General features: G+C 40.9%; 2 protein-coding genes and 1 long non-coding RNA gene across 4 annotated transcripts in view; 1 reads left to right on the top strand and 2 right to left on the bottom strand.

Annotated features, from left to right (window-relative positions):
- RBP1 (retinol binding protein 1) overlaps nucleotides 1–1,603 on the bottom strand; it is a 15,723-nt gene extending 14,120 nt beyond the window's left edge. The window contains exons 1-2 of the mRNA XM_005529491.3: nucleotides 1,464–1,603; nucleotides 675–853 (exon numbers count right to left, since the gene is read on the bottom strand). Of these exons, the coding sequence (XP_005529548.1) occupies nucleotides 675–853; nucleotides 1,464–1,536 (252 nt within the window). The 5' untranslated portion in view covers nucleotides 1,537–1,603. The remainder of the gene's footprint in view (nucleotides 1–674; nucleotides 854–1,463) is intronic.
- LOC106628513 (uncharacterized) overlaps nucleotides 1–19,022 on the top strand; it is a 24,762-nt gene extending 5,740 nt beyond the window's left edge. Inside the window, exons 2-3 of the long non-coding RNA XR_001331913.1 lie at nucleotides 12,611–12,741; nucleotides 18,618–19,022. This is a non-coding gene — a long non-coding RNA (uncharacterized LOC106628513). The remainder of the gene's footprint in view (nucleotides 1–12,610; nucleotides 12,742–18,617) is intronic.
- On the bottom strand, nucleotides 3,010–22,131 carry NMNAT3 (nicotinamide nucleotide adenylyltransferase 3). Of its 2 annotated transcripts, XM_005529579.3 has the most exons (5): nucleotides 21,939–22,119; nucleotides 14,541–14,677; nucleotides 8,678–8,861; nucleotides 4,756–4,865; nucleotides 3,010–3,432 (listed from the first exon to the last, which is right to left on the bottom strand). In XM_005529579.3, the coding sequence occupies exons 2-5, from the start codon at nucleotides 14,647–14,649 to the stop codon at nucleotides 3,023–3,025; spliced, it is 813 nt and encodes a 270-aa protein (XP_005529636.2). In that variant the 5' UTR covers nucleotides 14,650–14,677; nucleotides 21,939–22,119; the 3' UTR covers nucleotides 3,010–3,022. The 2 variants fall into 2 exon arrangements, with proteins under 2 accessions (XP_005529636.2, XP_087917363.1); XM_088061237.1 differs by lacking the exon at nucleotides 14,541–14,677 and having other exon boundaries at nucleotides 21,939–22,131.
- Nucleotides 22,132–23,522: the final 1,391 nt, after the last annotated feature.

The following is a 23,522-nucleotide window of genomic DNA, read 5'->3' on the forward strand; positions in this document are numbered from 1 at the left end:
ATGGAAACCTATTAATTCTCTTTCATGAGATTCTTTATCTAGAGTCCCTCCTGAGATAATTTTGTCAACTTCCTCACTGTAGAATATTGCCAGTGTCAAGCTGTCAAACTAATAGATGAGAACTTGCTATTCTCAAGTTTTTCCCCTGTAAACTGGTATTTATCAGTCCTAAGTTAAAATGCAAAAAGTGCTCATAAAACAGAGCTATTGCAAAACAAAGTCCTCAGTGTTTGCTTATTCATTTCAGTAAGATTTGTTCCAGTGGGCTAATTAAGTGTGTGCTCTAATAAATACACCCAGGCAATCTTTAAGCACTTGGCTATTCTCACACAGGAGCAGTGCCTGACCTTGCAATCAGTGCATTTCCTCCAGTGTGAAACCTTACTCATTAAAGAGGTTCTGGAAGTGACCCTAGATTTCTTTTTGACTAAGAAACATCCCACTTTAAATGAGCATAGCTTCACTGAGGTTATTATTCACTGATTGATAAAACTGCTTTGTGCTCCTGGTGAAAATTAGCATTCCTCTAATCCAAAGGCACACTCACAACTGCAGGTACATTGTGGCAAACTGAGAAGTACAGAAATGATTTCAGGAATAGCCACTTGTGTTCTGTGAAAGGCCTCAGGTTGTCAATACTCCTTTTTGTCCATTGTTACAGCTCTACTTCTTACCATGCACTTGCGATCGTCCACCCCAGATAAATCCTCCTCAAACTCCTTCCCTACATCAAATTCCATGATGTAGTTTCTAAAAGTGCTTAGCGTTTTAATGATCATATGATCCCCGTTCTGAAGGATTTCTTTGTCAGGCTTCAGCAGGTTTGCTATTTTTCTTACAGCAACATTTACATCTGAAAAAGAAAGGAGTTATTTTTATCGAGAAAAGTCTTCCCCTTGTTGCTCCTAGGGAGAACTGAAATGAACAAAGATAAACAGATGTCCAAATCTTTCAAACCAGACTTCCCATCCCGAAAAAAATCTGTAACCTAATTCTTAAAACTTAAATAACTTAATGCTTCAATTTTCTGATTATGTGGAATCTTTAAAAGATACCATTTGTATTTGACAGTTAATAAGGTTTACAATACTTCTATATAGATATGAACACAACATCGAATACAAACACACAAAATTGCATTAAGAACTGCATTGAATCTTTATTAAATATAAAAATTTTACTGCTTTTCAAATTATAGGAGTTTTTTTATGCTTGGAATCCACCACTTACCTCTTCAAGCTATGTAGTTTAATGTCTTTTAATGTAAGCTTTAAGATGGTAAAAAGTAGAGGCTGCTTAAGGCAAGTCAATTTTGCTTAAGGAAATCCTTAAAGTGCATTTCTGAAAAAAATACTTCTCATAAAAATGACTTATGACTGTACAAGAAAAAACAGATTCACGTAAAGAATAAGACAGGTGGCATTTATTGATTATTCATTCAAAAAGTTTGAAGGGAACCTTACCCAGTGCTTTCAGATACTCCTCAAAATTGTCATTGCTGACCATTTTCCAATAGCCATTGAAGTCTGCAGGCATCCCTGCTTCAGGTGATTGTCAAAATCACAGGCTCTGAGCTGTGGTCGATTATGCACCACACAACTCACTGCCTTGCTTTGTGGCAAGTTTGAACTCTGCTTTCTTTTATCTCTTTTTTAGACCATGGGGCTATGCAAGTCCTTCTAATCCGATTATTGTTGAAGTGCTGCCTTTAGATCCTTCCACAAGGCTGAACCTGTGAGATTTCAAATGACAGCAGGATGACTTGATTTAAAATGAATGAAATATTCACCTTTCACATCACTTGTGTAAGGGAAATCCATTTTAACTGTATTACTCTTCATTCTTCATGCCACTCAGAAGAAAACCCCTTTCAAATAGCTTTAGGATATTAGCCAAAGCTATAAAAGCGCTTATCTTGTGTGTTTTTTGAGACCAATTCTTCTTTCTTGAATAGGTTTCAGCTACTTTATGCTTTCTTTCAAGAAAAAATCATACAGACCCTTTCAGTCAAAGCCATTTTTGTCTGGTATTCCTTTGACTTGTTCCACAAGCTTCTGAATCAGAGAACCACCAGAGGAAGCTGCTTGGCCAGCTGGGGGCTCAGAAGGACCAGTCTGGTGGAAACTTGTATTAGGAAACAGTGGTTACTCTGTACAGTGATAAATGCTACATCACTGCTGCACAAATGCTTTCAGTTAAGGAGCTCTGAAACACAGAGAGAGCACTTTATAGAGTTCTGTATTCTCTGAAAGTGACTCCTGTCAGAAATGAGAGACACTGAATCAGCATAACAGGCAACCAGCAGAGAGGAGACGGGTTTTCCCTGCTAACATCAGAGCTCAGGTACTGAGTCTCTCAGATGTTTGCATATGGTACAACTGAAGCCCCTATTGGATATTTTATCTACTCTGGGGCTTTGACAATTGCTTGCTCTTAAGACTCTGGATCAGAGAAGAAAAGAAACCCACTTTGAATGTTGGGATGAGGACTGTCATTTGAGAACCTGGAGCCCTAGAAGCAGCTGAAGTAGTAGCATTTTTAAGTGCTTGCATGAAAGAAAGATTGATTTCCATATCTTGGTCAAATTGCCACAAAAATCCAAAAAGTTATTCAGGGTCTTATAAAGTCAAATTTTAGAAGTAATATATATTTACATGTATCTCTCTCTCAAGATATGGTTCATTGTATTTTGCTGTTTTAGAACAGTAAGGATTGCAGAATTACAAATTAGGAAAGCACTGTCTTTGACCCTTAAGTCGTATTTATTGACTTATCAAAATACTAAGAATATTCATGGTGAAGATCTCCTTTCTTTCATTTTCACAAGGAAGCTGTTGTGTATTTTAAGCTGTACAGCTGAGCATCCCAATTTTCTTGAGCACTACCACACAGATTCATGGCTTTAAACCACCACATGATTCCAAGAAATTTTGGACTTTCCCTTCATCATTATTAAGAAACAACTTTCTCAAGAAATCTGCATGAGAAAGCTCCTGGTCTGACACGGCACACAGTGCAGAAATCAGTCCCTCAGAGGCTTTATTGCTGTGTTTTGCAGCCTGCAGGGCTGCAGCAGGTGCCCCTCGTTCCTGCGCTCGCTCTCGGCCGTGTAGACGTTGTGCTGTGCAATGTAGGCAATGACAGAGTCTGGGATGAGATATTTCACACTCAGCCCTCTGCACAGGGCAGAGCGGATCTGTGTGGCACTGATTTCATTTTGGATCCACTCTCTCACCAGGAAAATATTGTGCTGAAATTTAGATAAAAGGTCCAATTCCTGCATGAACTGAGATGGATCAGAGCCAGCCCGGCTAATGCAGACCAAACCAAACTTTTCCACTATTTCTTTGATGTCTTCTTCCTTCCAGAGATTGGGTGTCTTAAATGTCTGTAGAAAATCAGCCCCACAGAGCAGCTTTAATTCTGGTAGAACTGGAAAGACAAAAGGAAATAACAGATGTCTTATCCTTTCTCAGTCTTCTAGGAACTTTATACTTAAAATTTATTTTAACTCATCACTTTAATTATTTTTTTTAATTTAATTTTACAATCATTTACCTTTACTCCAGGCTTTTTTTCAGAAGATTGCAAGAAAAATTCAGTTTAGGTTTTTATGTGTCTGGTCACAATTACTTTATCACCTACTTCATCATCCCTCAAAGCATGCTGAATATTATCTATACACAGTTAGAGGATAATTTTTACTCCACTCAAGCAATCCAAAAAGGGGAAGAAGTAAGTAAAGAGAAATACTTTAGCACAAAGATTAGACTTGGTTGAACCTGGCTACTCCACATAATACTCCCCTGCTGTTCTTTATTGTCCCTATTTCTTATTTGCTGTTCCCTGCCTAAGCCCCAGCACAGAACTCTCTCCTCAAACTTCTTCCACAGCACTCATCATTATTCTACCTTGAGCGTTGTACAAACATTGACCAGATAGTTTCACAGCCTTTGTATTCATGTGAAATGAAGGGGAAGGATAGAGGTTTGCCTTCACTTTACACTTATTTGATGGTTAGCACATCTGCAAGTCTTCTACAAACACCTTACAGGATAGATTCAGAATGTAAGAAACATTCCAGTGATGATGCTTGAAAAGCGTGACTTCTTTCCTCCACCAGCTGTAAAGATACAACTCCTCAACAACCAGGAACAACTGAAATGTATTATTCATGTCCAAGAGATGCTACAACACTAGAGGAAAAAAGCAATGTATCAAAAATCCAGCAGCATCCTGGCAAGCCATAGGGCTAGGGAAGATGATTAGATAGGAAAGTGAAAACTGGCATTGTTTCCAGAGCCTGCCGTGCCTCTACTGCCAACAGGAGCTTTTCTGGCCAGCAAACATCAACATGGCAGCATCACTGCTGTGGTACCTACACACTCTGTCCATTGTCTAACACTCCTAGTAGAATTACAGTAATCCCTGTATTTTCCATATTTTTTATTCATGTATTCTGTGCTTTGCACAACACCCATCTCTGGCGGGCCACAATGTCCACCTGACAGAGCTAGAGAGATGCCTGTAAAACCAAGAATTAACACAACTCCAGGGTCTCCTCTCTGTGTGGGAGCTATAACAAAACAACTGCCCCAGCAGCTTTGCTGGCATTTGGCATGGCTTGGTTTTGGCACACAGCTGCAACCCTCAAAACTCACCAGCTACTATGTTCAATTTTCTCACAACTAATCTGGTAAAGCTGTACAGTTTTTAATGCTAAACACAGCATCATGTTTGCAGCCATGAACCAACCTGGTTGCTGGCAAGAAAAGGAATCCACCGTAGAGCTTTCTGTGGGATGTTTGTTTCTCATGAACTCCTTCTTGGACTGGAACGCTCTGAGTGCTTCGTTATAATGGTGCCTGCATTTAAAATAAAGGCTTCTGTGTGAGGTAAATCCTCTCAGAGATGCAACAAAGCGATTACCTGGCACTTTCCCATTCCAGCAGGGGGTCTACTTTTATGCTCCTTGGATTTGAATACCATTTGTTAGAATTTGGCACATTTGTCCTGCCATGAGATTAGTACCAATGTAGTTACATTTTGTGGAATTCACAAGCAATCTCCTTAATGGCACTGTAGTTTGTAAATCCTTTTTGAAGTTCTACCATTATGGCAATTCTGATAGCTACTGCATTTAGAACATATTTTGCTTGAAACAGGACTAAATCTCACTTCAATCACTAGATGTAATTTCTTGACTAAATGCAACCCCTCATGGTAGTGTTATAATGTGTGCTCTGTTTTGAGGAGGAGATGTTCTCGGTCCCTGTTCTCCATAAAAATATGTTCCCTGAGTTTTCACCTTGCTGTTTTCTCGTTCATTTTAATTAAAAGAAGCACAATTCTGAGGAACTAAAAATTCTCCTAAGATTTTTGACATCTGCTGTGCTTCTAATTTTACTGAGTTCAGATCCAGGAAAGCAGGCAAGGATCCCTTTGCAGGTTTTTCCAGGTTTCTGCTACTTTATCCTTTCACCACTCCCTGATTTCACTGATCCCTGGTGCCCCCCTGCAACACTGGTATTGCAACCTCATGGCAGTGGCCTTTTCTTTCCAGATCAGCACAGCCTTGCTTGTTTAGAACAGTCCCTGCCTTGCACCATCCTGAGCCAGGCCTAAGTATTGCTCATATTTGCACAAACCAACACTTTCAAAGATACAAGCTCCTGGTCAGGCAGGACAAGCAGACACAGAATCAAGGCTGTGTCCAATTTCTGTGTAGGACATATAGAGCCACAGTGACCATCAGCTCTTATTGACTGCAACAACACAGAGGTTCAGAGTTCCAAGGAACAGTCTGAATCCAGTATGTGTACAAAGCCCCAGCTGATCCTCAGAATGTCTTTAAGGAATGAATTCACAGGTTAGTGATTTAAAAGTGCACTCTTCAAATCATGGAAACACTTTAGCCACAAGAATTAGCTGCATATGTGTCAAGAACCTACACCCAGCCAGGCTGCAAAGCAGCCTCCAGCGATTTCTGATGCTCAGTCACTGGCCATAGAAACTGCACAGCCAAGAGGTGAGGCACATATGGCAGCAGAGAGTGGGCACCAGGAGCTTGGTCTGTGCCTTCCCACACGTCTAATTTTAACCCTGCCTTGCTGTAAACAGGCTGGTGCTATGTATAGCCAGGCACACTGACTGTGTGTCGTGCTCTAACATTCTTGGGCCGAGATTCAAAAACAAGAATGCTTGGCAAAGAGCTCCCTGCAGGACCAGTGTTACAAACACTGCAAAATCTGAGCTGCCCCAGGTCGAATCAGCAGTTCAAGGGCTGGAGCAAGTGGAGTTGCATTACTTTAGATACAGCGAAAAGAACAAACCCATCTGCCAACTTCTTAAGTGTTTTCTGAACTGTGTATGAAGCTTTGAGTAACTACAGAACTAAATCACAAGCACAACTCAACAGAAGTTGGGTAATGCAGATCTTTGCCAATTTTTAATTACTCTGTAGTATAGCTGCACGCCAATCAAATCCACAGGAGCAACAAATGCAGTCCTTTGCCTACTGACAATACTGTTTCCTTGTCTAGGAATACTCACAAACAGCAAAGTGGAAAACAGCTCTATTATGTTCCCTCCTCCTCCTCTCTAAGAAAAGCATTGGGATATTCTCCAAGATTTCTATACTCATTTAATAAATACCACTGCCATAAGTGGGATTTGAGTTTTGCTGCTTAAAATTCTTTTATGTCACAACTACTTAGGATCCTCAGCAAAATGCACAGGTTTTGATGAAATGTGTCATTTTTATCGCACTCAGTTAAAACAAGTACTGTAGGAAAAGGCCATTCATGTGTTTCAGGACTAAATGTTCTACTGTAGGTAAGTGTGCAACTCCAACTACTGATAAGAAGAGACATTTAGGTAGAGTAATGATTTCCTCTGCCTTGCAATAGTAAAGTCTCTTTCTATTGGTACTGACGCTTCCTACCTGAGGGAACTTATAGTGAAGGCAGCAGTTAGTCAGTCCTTGGCTTTTTGAGGAGTGAACAACCTATAGGTTAGCTTTGAAAGCATGTGAAGAACAACAACTCTACACTAAACCATTGCCTGTTCATACTTACTAAATATCTTCTAAAGCCAGCACTTTTTAATCTTTTTTTTTTTCACCTGTGACACTTAAATACAGTGTAAAGCACAAACACCTGCATTTCATCAGAATGCTGCTTCCCCATGCAAGGGACAAGGTTCAGCACTGGATTATGGCACCACTTCAGCTCATTAATACACATCAACACTTGTGGACAAAACAAGATTTAAGCTCATTTCTCTCCTTAACAAGCAGCCATTTTAATATTTTGTGGATTTACTAATAAAGCTAGAGGTTCAGTTTCTAGGCAGATGGGAAGTTTGGCTGTTCATACCACATTGCCTGAGCAGAAGATTGTACACAGAGGTTTTACTTACTGGATCTCTAATACTAAATAACTCTGAAGTGGATTTATAATTCACAAACCCATGCAAGCAGTGCTCACTTCAGTTGGAGCTGTGCAAGACCAAAGCAGGATCACCTGATATGTAGGATTTGGGACTACTTTTCTAGAGGAAAATGGTTTGACTGAACTGAAGTTTAGGACAAAAGCCCCACACCCAGGCAATACTGTAGGACAGTACTTGGTGACATCTCACTCTGGGACATACAGGTATGATTACAGAAAGAATAGACTTTTCTGCAAAGGCAGAAAACCTCCCACCCTGATCCTGCTCTGCTGCCTGGAGGTAAGGGGCAAAAGGAGCAACTGGATGTCTGTGTTCCCTCAGGGAATAAAATCAGATCTCAAATGTTCTATTTGTATTGTAAGTTTGTAGTGAATTCTTATGGATGCTTTTGTAAAGTAACAGGTCTGGCTTTTACAACTGCTTTCACACAGAGCCACAAGAGCTTTTGGGGCAGCTGTTGGAGGGCACAATTTAGAGCCTTGAACACCTGTGTCCACTTAGAAAGTAACACAGAAAATGGGGATAAAAATCAATAATCAGTGACAGCTCTTACAGCACATTTGCTGCAGACTTCCATGAAGGCTTTCAGATTAATGGTATCTGTTACCTTCTGCAGCACCTTTTCCAAGGACCAGTTAGCACAAGAAGTTTGTGTTTTCACACCCTGCCCCACATGCATTTATTACTATATAGAAAAGACATATTTCAAGGTCCTTGCATCAAGTTATGGACAACTTGTTTAATTTTTCCTCAGCATAAAACCACAGCAAATTCTTGAGATTTTGAAGAAAACATCAGCAGTTATGGGCTTGGGCTTGATTTACTGTTAGAGTTAACAGGAAAACTTTACAAGCATGTGTAAACAGCTAAACCTGGAGGCATAATACTGTACCATAGCTAACCTGGAACAGAGATACTCTTGAAGAACAGAATCATTCTGAACTCTCTTACTGACACCCAAGAAAGGTAACATGAGAGGCAGGAACTTTTCCTGCAGATCCCAGCAGTGGCCAACATTTTGCACCCAACTACTTGAAGGGCACAAGGGCACTACCATGGTTATTGCATAGGTCTGGGGAAAACAAACGAAAGATTCCTGGTGGGGAGTCCTGACTTTGCCTGGATGTTTTAAAAGAGGGGCAAGTTCTGTGCATTGACATGGCAGCCTGGCAGATTTTTGGCAGTCAGTAATCTCATAAAGACAGGAAGAAGATAATGCAATCACCTTAATACTTTCACTGTCTCTGTCCACGTGTCCTGCTCGCTCTCCCAGGGATCCACCCGGATCCAGTCAGACGTCTCCAGGGCCAGTCTGGCCATTGCCACCCTGTGCTTTGCTGACACCAAGCCTTTCTTCCCATACTGATCACTGACAGGAGACATTATGCCTTCAATCACCTGATATCTTCCTGCAAGAAAAAAAGAACAGAAAAAAATGAAAATTAAGTCCTCTTTACAGAATCTTAAAATTTAGGGTGGATAGGGCCTTGGGAGCTTACTGGTTAACTTCCACATTTTAAGAAGTTATGAACGACTTGATTTGGGTTTTGTTTTTAATCCATTCCCAGCAATGACAAAATTAAAATGCAAGCATTTTGTTCCTCTGTGAACTGCTCACAATTACCGCCATGCTTATCCTAATAAATGACCCAAAAAAGAAAGCTGGGTAAACAGACAATTTTAAACCATGTGGACACAGTCAATTGCAACAATTGATGTTGCAAACTATCAAAACTGTTAAGACAGAATTAAGTTTCATAGTCCAGCTAGTACAGCTTTGATATAGCCAGAGCAAAGAATGACTTGATTACCCCTCTTTTATTCTTAAAGATCTGGTCATTGTTATTTGTCTCCCATTGTGTTTAAAGCAAGAATTACAGCATATTGCTGCAGCTGTGATTGATGTGGTTCAGACAAATCAGAAGATTCAAGCACAAAGATGGGGCTAATGGAATCTGAAATGAGACTTGGAGCACTGTGCTCCACACATCAGCTCAACAGCCACTCAACACCTTTCTCTCTGGCTGACCATGTTAAATATATTTGACAATATGCCCCTGGTTTTTTACCCCTGTAACACAACATAATCATTAAAACAACAGACTGGTTAGATTTTGCAGTTCTGGCCCCCAAAAAGGAAACAAAAATAAAGCACCACCATCAGCTGCATTCCTTGGGAAACTGAGAGGAGAGGAAGAGTGCTTCAACTGAGCAAAAATGAACAAAATTATTTCTTATGTAACACATGCATTTTAAATAACTGTGATAAATATGATACTGAAGAGGAAAATAAACCTGTTCCTTTTTTCTAATTCAATTATTTTAACAAAGAAACTTCAATGCAGCATGCCACCTTTATTGCTTTGTAAGGAAAGCAATACCCCTGACACTTCTGATACTGGCACATGACAATTTAATATTCTAACACGACAATGTCACTCTAGCAATGTCATATTTATTTTGATGTAATAAAATTTTCAGAAGAACTTCATCAAATTTGACTTAAAAAAACAGCATTAAGATTCAGTGAGATTTACATCCTCTTAAGATGTCAGTTCAAACCATGCTCTGTTTTGAAATATTCTCATTACAGGCAAAATGAGAAAGATGAAGTTTTCCAGAATCATGCAAAGATGTGTATATAATTAAGTCAATCTCTTGATTTGAAATTGGAAATAATTCTGCTTGATTTATGAAGAGCAATTATTCTCTCGTACTCTGGTATTATACAGTGCTATAACAAGTTGTCATTTAAAGGGAAAGAAATTACAGTTTAAATTCATTTCTTGTTTAAAGGGAAGAAACTGCTGAATTCACTACTATGTTAAATGTATTAAAAGGTTTTTCCTACATGATGATTTTATTTTCCACGTTTCAGTTTCTTTAAGCATCTACAGAAAAAGGTTGTTCCTTTATACCTTAAATGAATATATTAAATGAAAAAATCATATTTCTGTGAGCTCATGCTAAGCAAGAATGATATGGGTCTGCCACATCCTTGTGAGATGGAAAGATTTCAGTCTCCAGTCTGCTCTAGAGCTGCATAAATGGGATGAGATAAGAGCTTCTGGTGCCATATCAGCTTGTTGCAAAGCAGAAATGAAACCAACTGGCCGAGAAAAATTAAGACTGGTAACACTTTAGAGAGTCAAACACAGGAATGGCCTGAGAAGACTGACAATGGAGTAACCCAGCACTGTGCAAACAGGACGCACGAGAGCCTTCCACATACAAACACAGGCTTTAGCCGTCAAAATATAGGAAATAGTTTTATTGCTGGCTCTAAAGAACTTTTTTCCTATTCTGTAATTTAAAAGTTCACTTGTCCAAATATGCCCCTCAGTTTTGCCAGGTGGAAAGGAAGAGAAAATCATTAAATTCTGTCACCTTGGGCTTTTCTTAATATCCACTGCAATTCTCTTCTCTCTCACATAAACTATTACAGGTTGCTTCAAACCTTTCTTGCTCCACAGTTATCTTCAAATTCTATTTCTCTGGAATTCTATTCGTTTGCATCATGTAGTATGTTATTATTGCTTGTCCTAAATACGTGTAAAAGTCCTCCAAGGCCTTCAAGTGGCTTTGTTTTTCAAAATATACCTACCAAAAGCAGCAAAGAAGTTCCTCTTGCTTTGAACTTACAGTCTCTGAGAACTGTTTAGGAGAACTGGCTAGTGCTCAGAAAACTAAATGTAACAAAAGGAATGAAACAAAAACTGTCCCTCAGACATGTTAAAGCAGATTATTAAGGAAAATAGGTATTTAGTTTTCTGTTACCAAGGTGTCACTGTAAATTGTCACAAACACTAATACAAACAGTAATGCTTAATTAGCTTATTAATACTAAAGCAAATTAATCAAATGCCAATTTCATACAAAATTGTTTGTGTACTTTGGTGGGGCTTCTGAAGATTCATTTCTTCTGGTAGTAAGTCTGGAATTCAATGGGAGAAATTATGCCAGAAATAAATATTAAAAGTAAATAACCACTACAGAAAAGCAAATAAATGAAAGACTTCCTTACATTTAACTCTTGCTCACTGCTCATTTTCCTCTCGTTTTCCTTTTTCAGTGTTAAGGGAAAATCCCCCAAGAGAAGCTCTGCAGCTTCCTAGTGTTACCCTACCCAGTGAACAGGAATGCATTTGACTGAACCCACTAATGGTGTCACATTTTCCCAAGTTTTCATAAGATAATAACTCATTATCCTTCACCCTCCTCTCACATTTGTCTTACCACATATAAAACATCTTGTCTTTCACACTCTCCTCCTTTGCCCTCCATCCCTTTGGGTCTCACCTGGAAATTTGGGGATGTAAGTGTCCTCCACTGGCAACACTTGGGAAACAAGATTAAAAGTATCTCAGATTGATTCTAGCACTATTTCTTTGGTCTTTGTAGTAAAACGAGGAATACAGTCACAGAGAAGTAAAAGTGCCTGACATTAGGTATTAAAATACTCCAAAGGCATCTGCCACAGTCAAGTTTCAAAAAACAATTTTAAAACAAGGGACTGAATCTCAGAAAACTTTAGCTGTGTCTGAGGATGTGTAAAGTGTCAAATTCAAATGGGTAGACAGAAATTCCAGATAGAATGATTTGAGTCATTCAGGCACACAGAGCTGTGTGTGTTGTATTTAAAAGGCAGCATGACAAGATTTATTGGCTGATATTAATAGAAAAGAAGATTAATTACTTGACATGTGGCAATGAAACTGCACTTAAACTATCAGAAACCAAATAAAATGTCTTACTTAAAATAGGGATGTATGAAAAATAAGATTAGGCAGCATTAGAAACTGACAAAAAGCTGGCAGCCAGAATTACCGGAGATGTCAGTCAGGATGCACATCAGGGATAGTCATGTCATTCATGGCAGAGAAACCTGCCTCTGAAGTCACAGAATCCTGGAATTGTTAAGGCTGGAAAAGCCCTCAAGACCACTGAGTCCAACCAGTAACCCAGCACTAGAACATGGCCCCAAGTGCCCCATCCACACGTCCTTTGAGCACTTACAGGGTTGGTGACTGGCCCAACTCATCATTTCAGCCTGATTTGTGACAGAGCAGCACTACTGAAGCAGCAGGAGGATGAAACCATTCCCAAGCCTAGGAAACATATCCCTCACACTAATTAATTAATTCCTCACTTATTTCAGGCATCCAGTGCGGATGTCAGCTCCAAGGTGCACTGTTCCCTCTGAGAAGGGAATCAGTGCTGCCTCAGCTCAGACAAGCCCTGTTCTCCACCCTCCACCAGCTCCCAGGCTGCAGCTGCTGCTTCTTCTCAGTAAGTAAGCTCCAAAAAATTTCTCCTTTCCTTCCCTGCATAATCCCAGAAGTGGAAACAGGGCTAAAATCATGAGAGAATGTCCAGTTAATGTTCTGGCTAGGAATGGTTCTGCTATAAAACAGACATCTAGAATCAGTCATTTTTATAGCAAGCTGCCAAGTCCTTCTGTTTGAGAAACTCTGTTCCCCGTCGAGGAGGGGCCCTAGACGGGATCTGTAGCATCACATACAAACACATCCATCTGCTCCTGGAGTTCCTACAGCCACCTCTGCCCAGGATGGGGAAAGCTGCTGCAGGCAAACAGCATTCTGACTTTGCTGCCAAGCTGGGTTAAGCTTTCAGAAAGTGCATAGACAATGCTGTAGGCAACCCAGACACCAAAGAAGGATTCTTTAATGCAGAAAGCCCTTGTACTTGTAAGGCTTCACAAATTAAAGTAAGAAACCAAAACGCAAGTCACACCCTACCCAGACCTAGGCATTGACATCAGGTGTAATATAATGCACAATTTCCATTTCAGCCTTTCAAAATTTCATTTTTAATATGATTTTTACTACATTTTAAGCAAACTGCCTTGAGTAGGGGGTAGAGTCTTTCTAAACTGACCCTGGAGCAGACCAGACATCAAACTGATTCAGACAGAATAATAATTAATTTCCCAGTTCAGTCCTTCTTTAATGGCAAAGAGAAATGTTACTGGACTGTAATTTATGACTTAAAGAGAATTACCAGTTGGTCTCATATTACCTTTCTACTCTTTGCATATCTGAGCAGTAGAATCAGTTATAAAACTACAGTGAAAAAAGTAAATTAAAATCTCTTTTTAACCCTTTATTTCCAGTCCCGCAGGAGCAAAAAAAAAATAAAATAATTTAGTTGTAGGAAAACAGATTTGTAAAGGCTGCTCTGAGAGCCAGCTCTGTAATTGCTCCTCATGGCAGTCGAAGTATCCTCACAGGATATTCTGAGTATGCAGCTGCAGCTGCTGCTTTTACTGCACAGTGCTATCAGTGGTTTCCCAGGTTCTCTCCCCCTGCTCAATATGACAGCCAAATTCCTTTTACTATTATTTGCTGTTCAGGGTCCTACTGACCCACCTCCCTAGGAACTGCTCTATCAGATTCCAACAAATAATGATTCCCTCCTAACCCCTTCCTGAAACCTAAGTGCATATTTTAGCTGCCAGTTGCAAAAAACAAAAAAAAGAATCCCTGAGCAAGTAAGGAGCTGCTCAAGCTTAGAGTTCAAGGTTTTCCAGTAGCATTCCTGATTCTTTCTTTCGTTCTTGATGTTACCACCTTGCTCTTCTGTTGCCAAAACATTCTAGCCTGGTGGCATCTCGCTTTTCTCATCTTTTTCTAGGACAGATAAAGTGCCTCTTAGTGAAGACAGATAATGAATAATTAATGTTTCATCTTTTCTTTAGTTTCCCCCAGCTGTCAAAACTGCCACCTGGAACTTTTCATATTAAAACACATTTTATCATTGTATCATAAAAGCATGGAATTGGAACATAAATGATTTTCCTAAGTTTCAAAATTTTTAACCGCATTATTTCACAAGGTTCAGCCAGTGCCACGAAAAGGATCCTCAAACTGCTGATAAAACTTTTACTCTCTTTGCATAAACACTTATTGTACTTGTTTATACACTGAGGTAATGCCAGACTTTCTATATTGAATATCCCATGAAAGCTTTACATTAATATCAGTAAAGAATATTAAAATAAACCCAGCTGTAAAGTAGATCCAAGTGAGTATTGAAACTCTTTCTTGCTTTTCCCAGCCCTCACTGACCTGTCTGGTGCAGGTGGTCTCTGGCCAGCTCAAACAGACGCATGTGCATGTTGGTGGTGGGGTTGAAGGAGCCACAGGCCAGGAGGATGACAGGGATCCTGCACCTCATCCTGACAGCAAAACATGACACCTCTTCCCTGAAGAAAAAAGACATTAAAACAAAAGACAAACCTGAGAAAGAGCAGTCTGCCCTTGCCTCCTGAACTAAAAGGAGCTGTTTCCAGAACTAGATGTTCCCAGAGCGCCAGTGCAGTGTCCAGAGATCAGTCCTGTCCCAGCACTCAGCACCTGCCTGCTCAGGAACACAGCTGGATATTAATTAGGAGAACACCAACACATTCTGCTTCCCCACAGACATGGCTAGAACATACTTCTAGAAATTTACTGTCTTATTATTAAAACCTGACAATTTTTTTACTTTTTAATTTTTAACCTGCTTTTATTAAAGGGAAAGGTATCTCCTTCTCTTTGTGGCCATTGATAATGCTGGAACCCACAAGCCTGCTACAAAATCAGATTTTATTTTTTTTTAAAGAACTTCTTACAGTGAACCTTTACAACACGTGACAAAACTTCACATGCAACACCCAGTGCTAAGGTATGACTTCTTGGAGCTGGGCAGGCAGCACTGGCAAACACTTGCAGCCAGATTATCAGCACTGGTCTGTGTGGTTCCTCTGTTGGGCTGCAGAGCGATGCACAGTGCAGCAACAAGAGGGAGCAGTAGGGAAGAGGAAATCCCTAGGGCATTAAAAAGCTATGAACAGGGGGAATGGGTAGGGAGATATGCTGTGAGGAGCCTTGCAGGGGTGTTTACAGACAACCCTTGTGTACTTTGGTTAACCTGTCAGTCATCCACTAAAAATGTACCAAAAATCAGTTTAACTCCACTGTGCTTGGAGCTATTTACTTGCATAACTCTTTTAAAAACTAATCCGGACTACAACGATAAAAACAATTGTGTCCCATATCCATGTCTGCAAACCCAAAGTATTCTCCTAGAATTCACAATCTCTACATTGCTCACACCTGTGTATCATATAAACACCACTCTCCCTTCCCTGGCCTAGAGCTCTCCCCATCAAATGGAACAGGTATCCTCCAGGAGACACCTGCATCCCAAACTTCAGAACTCAGTCCAAACCGAGCACAGATTGTGTGTTCTGATCAGCCAAATCTCATTCTTCATCTGCACTGTACCTGTAGCTCAGACCCCACTGCTTATTGTTCCCAGTTCTTACAGTCCCTTTTTTCCCCCCACTTTCTCTGACTTATTAAAATTTAATAATCATGGTTAAATCCATGTCAAGTCGATGTTTTATAGCTGCCAACATGATCAGTTCATTGAGGATTTACAACCTGAAGAGTGGGACTGTACCATGGAATAGCACTCAGTGCAACAAGCAGCAAGTATTGTCATTTGTCAGTAATATTGTCACTTTTCAACCTTTGACATTTGAACCTTTTTACCAAGAAAATCCTCTGAAGCATTAAGTGCTATCTGTATCTCCAGCATCTAGTACTGAATACAACCATTGTTTTATAATGTTTTTATTCTACTTTCCTCATTTCTCATCCCTTCCATCACACTCAGGGGAGAAAAGACTTGCTGGCTGTAGAACCACTGGAAGTTAGCAACAGTTTTATGGTCTGTGATGGGAGCAGCTGGAGGAAGCTCCTTTCACTGCACCCTGCACCCTACTCCCTCCTCTGGCTTACTCTCCCTGTGCAGACACAAAAACTCACACATGAAAACTGTATGCAAAATGTACAGCTTCTTTATCTGGAAAAAACCAAAAAATGTTCTTCTGTTCAGGATCAGGAATTCTGTAAATGTATCTCCATTGCAGGGAGGAAGGTGTTTCTGCCCTGAAACTGAGCAAAACATCTGCATCTGAATGGAGCTCTCTCAGTGCTGGCTCAGGGCTCTCCTGTGTCCCTCCCTCCTCCCTCCTGCTCTGATCAAGTGCATTTTATATTTCCATAGCTGTCCTTTATTTGCCATCTCAACTGAATGATTTCTTTTGCTTTGCTTTTAATTCTACAGACTACTCTATTTCTCACCTGAAACAAAGGTGTTGGACGGTTTCATTGCAGCTCTTACTCATTTACACCCTGGAAACTCCAGGGAAAGACTTCAACCTGTGATTTTTAATGACTTGATAGTAGTGATAACAGAAACTCAAAAATCAAACCAACAAAAACAAAACAAAAGAAAAAAAAACTCACAACAAACCAAGACTGTACTAACAGTAAATAAAAATGTAATGAAAAAGCATTTCACGAGGTAGTATACATCTATAAACTCACAAACACCCCATATAGCTATATATAAAGAAATCAGTGGTTTTATTTCTACTATCCCCAAATATGGTGCACTCTTCAAAAGGTCTAGAGCAACTTTTAGTATTTGAAACAAAACTTTCAGATTCATTTGCTATCTCAGCTGGTATTAATTACCTAAGGGGTTTTAAATCACTAGAACACCACTCAAAGTAACAGAAAAAAAAGAGAGTTAACTGATTTTTCAGCCAAGCTCTCTTGAGGAATCAAACACTGGGGAAAGTTTAAACACAGAGTCTGTGTGCCCCGCTCTGGGCCTGTGGACCAGCAGCCCTGGGCAAGCAGTGCATTCCCAGAAATGCCAGCCTGCATTTTGGAAAGCTTCTAACAACAGGGACGCCCTGTGGCAGTGCAGAAAAGGGCAGTCACCTTCAGACAGAGAGGCCACACTCAAGCTATAGAAAAAAGGGTTAATGATGGACAAAGTATTATGATTTTTATTAGGTAATTCCTGCAAGTTCTTTTTCTGGTGCCTGTATTCCTACAAAATGTCAATAACAGATGATGTTATGGATGACCACAGTTAAGTTCTGCTGAAAGTCAGTAATTAGACCCATATCTGATTAATTATCAGCAGCAGAATGGAGTGCTGAGCAGGAAAGTCTGATTCATGAGCTGTTAAATTAGTAAACTGGAGAACATGACAGTGATACGTGCACGCTATGAGGCACTCACCCTTGAGGGAACATTTCTGCAAAAAGCAGAAATAAACCAAATCCTAGCACAGGATTAAAGTGTTATCTCCTCCTGTGAGGGTGAATCTAGATTAATTTAGATGAAATTTAGATTTTAACAAGTTCAAAGCTGCCTGATTCCATTCTTTTACTGGGCCACATCGTTACCTCATATAAATTCATGCAGATGCACTGGGACCAGCTGAGTTACACCAAATGACACTAAGAATATTAGAGCTGCGAGGCAGATTTTGAAAGTTGGGAAATAAAAACACATTTAGTAGCTGACCCAAGTCATAGAAGCCACAGTACACAAATATCCCTTAAAAATATTACTGAATATGAGAGTTTCTCATGCTGTTAATAATAAGAACTGCTGCCATACAGAAGTTATTCCAGTCAGGAAGTTCCCAGCATTTGCTGTCACCAAAACCAACCCTCCACAACGGTGACATTTACCTGTATATCCTCACCTTCCCTTTAATAATGGGCATATGTACCTGGGTGAGGAAAAATGGAAAATGCGTAATCTGGGACTGTATTTTATTTACTCATCAGAAAGTTATTCACTCCAGCCACAAAGGATTTTGCAAGGAGCACATATGTATTACACACAGCCCAATATGATGCTGTAACCCTCCAAAACAGCTTTTTCAGGGCCGCACAGTAAGTCATATTATTATTAAATTCCAGTGATTCAGGTGAGCCCCATTTATTTGACTTTCACTGAAAGCCATGACAGGATACATGATTTCCTATCAGATTCACCAGATCACAACCATGAAGCTGCTCCTTCCAATGCCCACACCAGCCTTTTAGTCAGAGCACACAAGACAAGATTTTCAGAGAAATCCCAAGATCTGCTCCCCTCCTACCTACAGTATTCACGAGAGCAGCAATTTATCCAAGTCTATAAAAATCATCTGGGCTTTTTCACGTGTAACACTGCAGATGGCTCAAAACACAGCAAATGCTGCCTTTAACAATGCACAGGGGGTTTTGCCTGAGACAGACTGCTCGCTTTGGGGGTACTCACTATTTCTTCTTCCTCCCTGTCCAGGTTGCAATTTTCCCAGGAAAACAAAAAATTCTCTGTGAACAAGTCACCTCATGGGAAACTTGTCCAAATTCCAAGTGTCCTGGTGGCAACCAGAGAAAGCAGCCTCAGCAGAAGCATCTCCTCCTCTCCTGAGATTATAATCACAGCACAACACTCTTGCCATTCCTTTAAGAACCAACAAAACCTCTCTATCAGTTATATTTCTGAAATCAACCTAAACACGACTTATGGTTCCATGTACTTGGAATGAGTTTTTTCTTCTGAATGAAACCACTTCTGTTTTCAACTTCCAATCCCAACTCTTTCTGCTCCACTGCTACAGAGAATCAGCAGTTCAAAGGGACTAAAGAAAATTCACCACAAAGAGCTCACACTAACAAAGCACAACAAATATATATATAAATAAGAAAGATAATTATTATAATATAAATAATCAATTGAGCACAGGACTCATGCAGTCTGAAACACATGCAAATATTGAACCTCCAGCTAATAATGAACACAGCATTGCCTTCAACAATTTTGAACTCTGAAAAATTTGAGCAGAACTATTGCTTATTAGCACAAGGTCACAAAGATTATGTTCTCAACACATTTTTTTTAAGCCTGAGAGTTGCTGCAAGTTTATAACTAGTTTATAACTAGACTTCCACAGTGACGCACAAGAGTGCCTGGTCCCAGAGTCCAGCCAATAAATTATCCACAGCGATATTCCCACGATAATGTGATATATCTTTCTTAGTGTTCTTAAGTATATTATATATTATTCATATCCTTAATCATCTTGCAAAATAATCACGCTTACAGGCTGCCCATTGCCTGAACAGCAACAAGGAATACAACAACTCAGCAGCATGGAATTCAGAAACCACCATTCGTGCACATCAACAGTAAACTCCCATATATTTAACATCCCTATTTGTGCATTTACTAAATATTCTGAGGTTATTTCAGATTTTCTCCTGTCCTTAAACAGCAAACATGTAAAGACAACAACAGCATAATGTCCTTAATGTTCTTTTTATGTATTAGGGAAAACAATGAAATAATCCCATTTTGTACAAATGGTATTAATTACATTCTAACTGCTCATACAACACTTGACAAGACTTGGGACATTGAGCTCTGCAGCAGTTTCATGTGGTTACAAGGCAGTGATAAATCCACTAACCCAGAACCATGCAGAAAGTAAGTAAAAAAACCAACCAGACTGGCCAACACCTGGTACCCAGTGTTAGCTGGGTAGTGCAGGATCTCACTGGCCTCACACACCACTGCCTGCACAGTTCTGCAGCATTTCCACAACTCAACCATCTCCTGGTACCTTCTATTTCCCACAGTATGAACTTTATAATTACTGCTCCAATAATCCCTAGTGATCCCTTCCTATTTTTGTGCCCATATCACACTAATAAATAAGATTTTCTTCTTCTACAGTTGTCTAACCTATTCTAAGTAAAGGCAGTAGCCCTTCTGTTTGCATGTACAAGTCAGTCATCCACAATGCACAATATATTGGTTTACAGAAAAGGAGGATTCATGCAGAACTGCAACTCTGGGAGTCTATTTTTAAGCAAACAAACTACTGATTTAGTGAAAGCACCAACTTGGCTGTCAAAACAAACTCTTGCTAAAACTTCAAGAACTCCTGTAGAGAAGCCATTCAAAGTGATTTTTTGTCTATCAACATCTCTAATTTTCTTTCAACTAGCAAAACACAGCATATCCTAAGGCAAATCTCAGAAACTGAGCTCGCACACAAATGGAAGATAAATTTAAGTGGTAAACATCTTCAATGATAAAAATCTGCTCTTATAAAGCTGGTTTTAAAAGGGAGCAAGCTAATGAAACCCCTAGCAGTACCACTGCAGAACACTCAGATACAAAATAATCATATATAGCATCCATGGCGTGAGGCAGGATTTCCATAACACAGAGCAAGACCTGCCTGTGCCAGATCACTGGGCTGAACAGCATTTCTTATGTTTTTGAAGTTCCCCATTATACTTTGAGTCTGTATGGCTAATTTCTTCATTTCTGCTAGTTATCGTTCAGAAAATGCAGAGTGCTCGGTGAGCAGAGTGACATGCACACAACTCTGAGTGGTAATTGCACTAAATCAGCAATGTGGTGGGGAAAGATGCAGATGTGCAGCTGGCTGGGGAGACTGCAGCAGTTCTGCAGTGGCACCTGCTGGGCCAGGACAGGCAGCTGGGCTTTGACAGCTGCACCCGGCCAACTTCACCTGCTGCAGGTGCAGCAGCAGCAACTGAAACATTGAATGAATGAAACCCTTGGAAATCATCTCTGCTGTGAGATCCAGTTTGTCTCATTAAATTATTTTAAAAGGCTCAAATTCCCCTCGGACAGCACTGTCACCTGTTGTGTCCTCAGTGCCCCCCACAGGTATCTCTGGACTTCCCAAAGGTCTTTGAGATCATCCAAATGCTAGATTGTCACAGGTAGACTAAATTCTAAAATTCGCATTTCTGAAGTTAAAGGCACGAAGGCAGTTTGCTGCTACAATCACACAGCGGAACCAGACTTCAGTAGCAAAACACGTCTGGAAAACGAACTGGATTGTATTGCTGCAAAGCTTAAAGAAAACAAACATCACGCATTGTTTATAAAATCAAACAGCAGCTGCTGTAACCTCTTATGGCCGGAGGGAAAGACGAGTAAATTACGCGGTGCAAGCCAGACGGATTGGAATAAACAAAATGTAACTCTACGTGCGGTTGTCCTCTTTAACTCTCACTGCACTCGGCTAGGTGTTGGGGGAGAAGGGAAAAAAAGCTTTCTGTTTTAAACACACACACACACACACACACACACACACACACACACACACACACAAGTAAATGTGATATATATTTATGTCTATATGGTGGTGGATGTGCATTTATCGAGTGCGTGGCGTGGCCAGCGCGGCAGCACCGGCCGCGAGTTTGAGGCCTGCCCGCGGAGCCCACAGAGCCCGCGGAGCCCACGGAGCCCGCGGTGCCCACGGAGCCCGCGGTGCCCACGGAGCCCGCGGTGCCCACGGAGCCCACGGTGCCCACGGAGCCCGCCGTGCCCACGGAGCCCACGGTGCCCACAGAGCCCGCGGAGCCCACGGAGCCCGCGGTGCCCACGGAGCCCACGGTGCCCACGGAGCCCGCGGAGCCCACGGAACCCGCGGTGCCCACGGAGCCCGCGGTGCCCACAGAGCCCACGGAGCCCGCCGTGCCCGCGGTGCCCACAGAGCCCGCGGTGCCCACAGCCGCTCCCAGCGGGATCCGCTCGGCTCCTCCCGGCTCCCCTCCGTCCTCCCGTGCTTACCGCGGGACAAGCGGGGCCTCCCCCGGCGCTGCTCCACACGGCAGCCGGGCCTCCTCACACAGGAGGTGTATTTTTATTGTGTCACCTCAAGGTGACCTCCCAAACTTTCGGCTTCCTGCCGTTAGTAAGGAAGGCCCTGAGGCGCCGGAGGTGTGCTGACAGCGTGGGGAAGGTGGGCGTGGAGTAATGAATGCGTGGAAAAATTCACAGCACCGGAGGTTTGCGTCTAAAAAGGTAACTTCCTTGAAATAAAGAGAGAGGCCATGGGGCATTTCCCATGGGGGGTCTTTCAAAAGGTTGTGGGACACAGCCCCATTTTTGTCCTGATTTCCCATCCACATCAGCCTCTTGCTCTCCCCATGGGCCGAGGTTCTCGCAAGGTACAGACTTCCAAATCCTGTACTCTATGTCCACCTCTACTATGTACCACCCCCCCCCCGCCATTTTTCTTTTATGTAACAAAATACTGTTCATAATTCTATTAAATATTTTTTTTTTCTTTATAAGTTAAGGAATTTAACACGGCCTTGGCTGACCAACAGTCCGTGCCAGTTAGTAGTGTTTTCTAGAACAGGTATCTAGAACATCACTTCCCTATGTGTAAGTCCCTGGCCCTATCTACAAGCAGTTTCACACCGTGTGTTTGGAAAGACACAGTCATCTTACTCCTTTCATGAAGCTCAGCTTTCTCTCTGTCAAATGGCCTCACACAGTCATTTCCTTCTTCAGCCATGGAATGTTTTGCAAAATACACCAATGCCATGGAAAGGGTGTTAAATAGATATTGCAAAAGGTGAAATCCAGAGAGTTTTAAATAATTTAAATAATTAAATATTTAATTCTTAGGCATATAAAATCCAGTTTCTTGAGATGTCAGATGTCACCAGGTAGGATTAGAGTCCACCACAAACATCTTAGTTTTTGAACTGTTGGAAGGGAAACATAAATGTTCCTCTGGTCTGACATTATGATAAAAAGTAAATAGGATTGTGGAATGCATTTTTAAGCTCTTCTGTGTGAAATGCACATGCAAATGATGAAGCTTCACTCCTGCACAGAGGCCATTAGATGTACTTCAGATCTTTCATTGCCCCTGCTGAAAGTTGGCAAAGAGATGGTTTTGGCAGTGGGGCTTTGGCTTCAGACTGGGAGCAGAGTTTGCACTTTTGAGGTTTAGCTTCAGGAGGATAAATAGGCAGTGTGGGGAGTGCTGAAATTGAATTGAAATTGTGTCTGGCTGTGTATTTCTCCATGACATTTTCATGCATGTCTTTGGTCCTGCTCTGTTCACATAGTTTCATTTTTCATAGACTACAACTTGCAATTTGAGCTATTAGGGAACTATTATTGTTAGTGGCAGGGTGACTTTTGTCATTGTATAAAACAGGAAGAGTGTTGGACAAAGACTACACGAGCAATTTCTTCCACATAAGAAGTCCAGACTGTAGATGCTTAACTTTTAAAAGTTGTGGGATTATATAATGATGAAAAGCCAGATTGGCAGTTCTGAAATAACCTTTCTTACAAAAGGATCTAGAACTTTGTAGAAAAAGCAATTCCCAACTCCATCTGAGAGACAAAAGT

This window comes from Pseudopodoces humilis, chromosome 11, assembly GCF_049639895.1.
Source record: "Pseudopodoces humilis isolate 2021_Gansu_Grassland_sample_001 chromosome 11, ASM4963989v1, whole genome shotgun sequence".
NCBI lineage: Eukaryota > Metazoa > Chordata > Aves > Passeriformes > Paridae > Pseudopodoces > Pseudopodoces humilis.